The 4485-nt window shown below is 50.4% G+C and overlaps 1 protein-coding gene across 1 annotated transcript in view; it reads right to left on the minus strand.

Annotated features, from left to right (window-relative positions):
• Positions 1 to 4485, minus strand: part of AIFM2 (apoptosis-inducing factor, mitochondrion-associated, 2) — an 11138-nt gene that overhangs the window by 175 nt on the left and 6478 nt on the right. Inside the window, exons 2-9 of the mRNA XM_009875901.1 lie at positions 4322 to 4485; positions 3364 to 3479; positions 2043 to 2162; positions 1622 to 1714; positions 1351 to 1459; positions 1015 to 1167; positions 673 to 873; positions 1 to 13 (exon numbers count right to left, since the gene is read on the minus strand). The exon at positions 1 to 13 is cut by the window's left edge and continues 175 nt beyond it. Of these exons, the coding sequence (XP_009874203.1) occupies positions 1 to 13; positions 673 to 873; positions 1015 to 1167; positions 1351 to 1459; positions 1622 to 1714; positions 2043 to 2162; positions 3364 to 3479; positions 4322 to 4485 (969 nt within the window). The remainder of the gene's footprint in view (positions 14 to 672; positions 874 to 1014; positions 1168 to 1350; positions 1460 to 1621; positions 1715 to 2042; positions 2163 to 3363; positions 3480 to 4321) is intronic.

Below are 4485 nucleotides of genomic sequence, written 5' to 3' on the forward strand. Positions count from 1 at the left end.
AATGTGAGCGACCCTGGAAAAGAAGATGTCGAGGTTTGAGTTAAGGAGTTTCTACTCACACAGCCTGCTAAGCACAGGAGCTAGAGCTGCACCCAAGGAGAGGCGCGGGCCCAAGGAGAACGACTCGCAACTCCCTCCTTTCTACCTTCTGCTCTACCTCTTCCACTGGTAGCATTGCTGAAAGATTGGGCTTGTCTGCGTGTGTGGTGTGGAGCGATTTCCTCCTCCCAAGAGGGGAGTCCAAGCAATAGACAGCAAAGATTGAGTCAGAAGCAATGTAAATAGACAGGGAAGGCTTTAAAAACCAAACCACTGTCTGGATGTCCTCTGTCCACCCGCAACAGCTTTCAGCATAGTGCCGGTAAGTATTTACATCGGTTGCTTGTTCACGAGACCCATCACCTGGCTAGATTATTGACACGAGTGCTCTGTTTGTGTTCGTTCTATAGTTTAAAGGGGACAAAGGAGAAGCCAAGTCATCTCCTTGTTCCTGGTAAAACAATAAGCAATTTGAAGAGAAGGAAACAAGTTTGATGAACAGCAGACACCCACCAGTAGATCGAAGAGGAAGGCATTAGTTGGTGTCCCCTGCAAATTCTCATGGGTTAAACAGCTCTTGCCTGCAGAAGGGCAGCCCAACAGCCAAGGCCAGGTGCTAGAAGGTTACCTTACCTGGTGCGTAGTTTTTAAGAGGCTTATGTGTCAGGCTGTTGATGATATTGGTCACAGCGATGTTGGCGTGGAGTCCGGCGTGGTAGGCCATCTTTGGTTCCTTCAGATCTGCGCAATCTCCGATAGCATAGATGTTCTCGTAGCCTTCCAGCTGGAGGTGCTCGTTGACTCTTAAAGCACCGTCACTTGCCATTTTGTCCCCTGTTTTGCCAAAACAGTTGGTTTTCAGAAGGAGCTTTGTGTGAGGTTGATTCCTAACCTCACAATACTCAACTACAAGACATGGAAGAACTCCGCTGCTTCTTTCCACCCAGTGTTTTGTTGGGTTTTTCTCCCACTTACCAAATGCAGCAGCATATGCAGAAGAGTTAATTTTTATCCCTGTGCACAGGACCACCATGTCGACAACCATTTTGGTGCCCTTTTCTGTCATTACTACCATGTCCTTCTGGAATCGGTTTGGCGTCAGGTTTTCCACGTTGCTGACCCTTTCATCTGTTGCGACAGAGAGCCCCGGGTGACAAACCTTCACTGGGCTGCATTTCCAGCTAGCCCAGATGAAACAGCAATTTGAGGGAGCCATGCTTAGCCGAAAGAGTCAGAAAGGGGACATCAGGAGATGCTTTGGCGAAAGGCAGAGCAGCTTATAGAGTGTCAGAGGCATCGCTGAGTACGTACTTAACAAGAGGTGCACTCCTTTCCTGAGGAGAATCTCCTTCACCACCTGACGGACGCTATCGAGCAGCTCCACGTCAGCAAGCGCGGTTCTCGAGTGAATGAGGGTGACCTGTTAGGGACAAAACAGCAAATGGGCACACAGGAATGGGACAGGACTCACCGCACGGAAACCCCTGATCTGCAGTGATCTTGGATCCCTCCAGCCAGGACCACAGCAGAAGAACAGTCTCAGAAATGAGGACAAAGTTAGTTGTAAATAACACTCTCCTACCTCTTTGGCTGGGTACTCTGTTTTGATTTCCGCGGCCATCTCGACTCCAGCAGAACCACCTCCCACTACCAGAATGCGCTCAGACTTCTCAATCTTGGAAGTAAAGAAGAAACCTGAGTTACAAGAGAACCGTTACGCAGAGGAAGTCAGGTCACTTCGGCCATGCCGCAAACGGACCTTTCTGAAATAACGGCAGTACACCAGCTAGTTTGTTGAGAGGAAACAAAAAACGAGAACCCCGTGTGCTCTTCCTGTGAGCAGTGTAACACCGTTGAGGGGTTTTGGAGCAATGCTGCTCCTTGTCCTGGCCTGTCCCTGCAGGTATCACATTCTCTTGTTACTAGACACGTAGCGGTGTTTGGAATGAGGAAGCTGAACAAAGGCAGGCAGTGCTTCCAAGGAAGTTAAGTTGCTTCCTTACCTCTCCAACCATGTCTTCGTAGGTCTGGATGGCGCTTTCCATGTTGATGACTTTGTTGAACTTCCCAGGGAATGGCCCATCACTGCCTGTGGCAAGGATGAGATGGGAGTAGTGAAGCTCCTGGGAAGGGCAGAAGGTGGGATAGGATGTTAGACCTCTTAAAACCAGAGCCTGGAACGCAGTTGTTGCCTCCTAAGTACTATATTCCCTTTCCTCCAGCCCTCACTGATAACCGGGGAAGTACTTGCCACTGTCAGAAAGTGACTTTAGAGAGACCGAGTCCAGGTGACACCAAGTAACTGCTTTCTTCAGGGTCTGAGAGGCACCATTCTTCAGGTGAGCTAAGAGCTTTAAAGAAATTACCGTAAGTTTACAGGAAATAAGCTGAGATTTAGGTCAGGTGCTGAATATACCACCACAGCTGGCTCCAGAGACTTCACTTCTGTCCTTTCTGAGCAGAGATGAGGTGCTCTGACTCTGAAGAGAGGTCAGGGCTGCTGCTTCCCGTGTTTCTTCCTGCAGTTAGGTAAGGATCTGAACTCCAGGGTTAATTGTTGAGCTCTAAATCCAGCTCTAGAGAATAAAAGCTCATCTGAGCACTAGATAGGACGTGGTAGTTATACACCCACATCCCAGCAGGGTCGCTTAGCTGGGATAGAAGGGATGGTGCCATTCAGTACCTGCCAGAAAAAAGACAGTCTCTGCTGCCAAGCTCTTCAGGATCATTCAATGCTATAGTCTTTTCCACATGTTGCCTCTTGGTTTTAGAGGAGGTGGCTCGGGAGCTGCTTCTCTCTGAGGCAGCTGCCTGTAGCAGCAGTCAATTGGTTTCATTCCTCTCTACCTCCCGGAGTTAAAGTACTTGTACATCTGCCCACAGGAAGCAGAAACACAGCGGAGAGCAACCTGTGACTTCCTGGAGGCTTTGGATTGTGGCTCGAGGGCAAAAGTCCAGTTGGTTTTTTTCCAGAGCATGTTTCTGTCCCACACACTGCAGGGCAGAGTTCACCCTTCTCTTACTGCTCAGAGGCACTTCTTCTGTAGGTGCCCCGTGGTCCTGCTCATCTCGCTCTTTCCCCCCTCCTGTCCCCAGAGGACTCCCTGGCACAGACGAGCAGGCCAAAGCTTAAATTCCAAGTCACTTCTCCAAACAGGTGTCACCAGCCTAGATTTGGAGCGCTGCATTCTCTCAGCCATGAGTGACTCATAGAACCATCATAGCATCATAGAATGGCATGAGTTGAAAAGAACCTTAAAGATCATCTAGTTCCAACCCCCCCACCATGGGCACGGACTCGTTGCAAGTTCTTGCATCACCCACCTCACCATCGCTGAGCAAGACTTGTTGCCTCTCGGGGTCTATGCCAACAACCTCGCCCTGTCGGAAGCTGTCCCCAAAGGTCACAGGGTAGGAGATGAAAGTCTTCTTGGCAAATCCTGTGAGTAACAGACAACAAGGAAGAGATCTCCCTCCCTGGAGGCTGACACCTTTTAGACGGGTGTTGGGGGATATGGTTTAGGGGTGAACTTCGTAGAGTAGGGTTCATGGTTGGACTCGATGATCCCAAGGGTCCTTTCCAACCTGAATGATTCTATGGTTCTCCCCTCACACTGCCCTTCCTCAGATAAATGCACCGGGGGGCGCGAGGCAGAGCCTCTGCTGTGTGCTATCTCTGCCCAGCAAAGAGCTTTGAGACCCTTGCCTCAGGTCTGGTGACAAGATCAGCTCCTTGGAGACCAGCTGACACCCTCAACTTTGTCCCCATACAGAATGTATGACCAGGGGCATTTCAGGCAGGATGTCAGAGGCTTTTTTTTTCCCCTTATCTGCCTCTCAGACCTGGCAATAAGCATTTTTTCATCATCCAGGGCCTCACTGCTGAGCTGCTCGACATTCCAAGTGCCAGATACAGAAAGGCACTCATTCACCTCTTTCCAGCTGCCGCTGGTTTTAGCTTAGTCATCTTCTAAACTCTTGAAATAAAATAAAAACAATACAAAAAAGACTGAGTAGTTTTCACTCAGTTTTCCCAGCGGACGCACAATTAGCTTAATGCAGACGGTCTGTGAGTCCTCCCAGAGCCAAGTACTTGTTTTTCAGATGGAAAACATCGAGTCTTTCACCGTAACGGGGGCAGAGGAGGTATTTTCAGTGCCCTGTGCCTTGTTACTTCCCGGGTACCTCCGAGGTGCAGCGCTCGCCGGCAGAGTTAAGAGAACTGACCCTCCCGAACCCACGCGGGGAGGGGGAAACACGGAAACCTGCGGGGAGCTCTTACCCCTCTCCACAGAGGCGCGGAGGGCAGCCACGTTGTGATGAAACGCGTCTCTCACATCCACCAGCACGAAAGGGATGGCCCAGGACTTGAGCAAGCTGGCAGCCTCCGTGCCTCCGAAGCCACCTCCGACCACCACCACCCGCACAGAATCGTCCACGGACAGG

This window comes from Apaloderma vittatum, unplaced genomic scaffold (genome assembly GCF_000703405.1).
Source record: "Apaloderma vittatum isolate BGI_N311 unplaced genomic scaffold, ASM70340v1 scaffold8159, whole genome shotgun sequence".
Lineage (NCBI taxonomy): Eukaryota > Metazoa > Chordata > Aves > Trogoniformes > Trogonidae > Apaloderma > Apaloderma vittatum.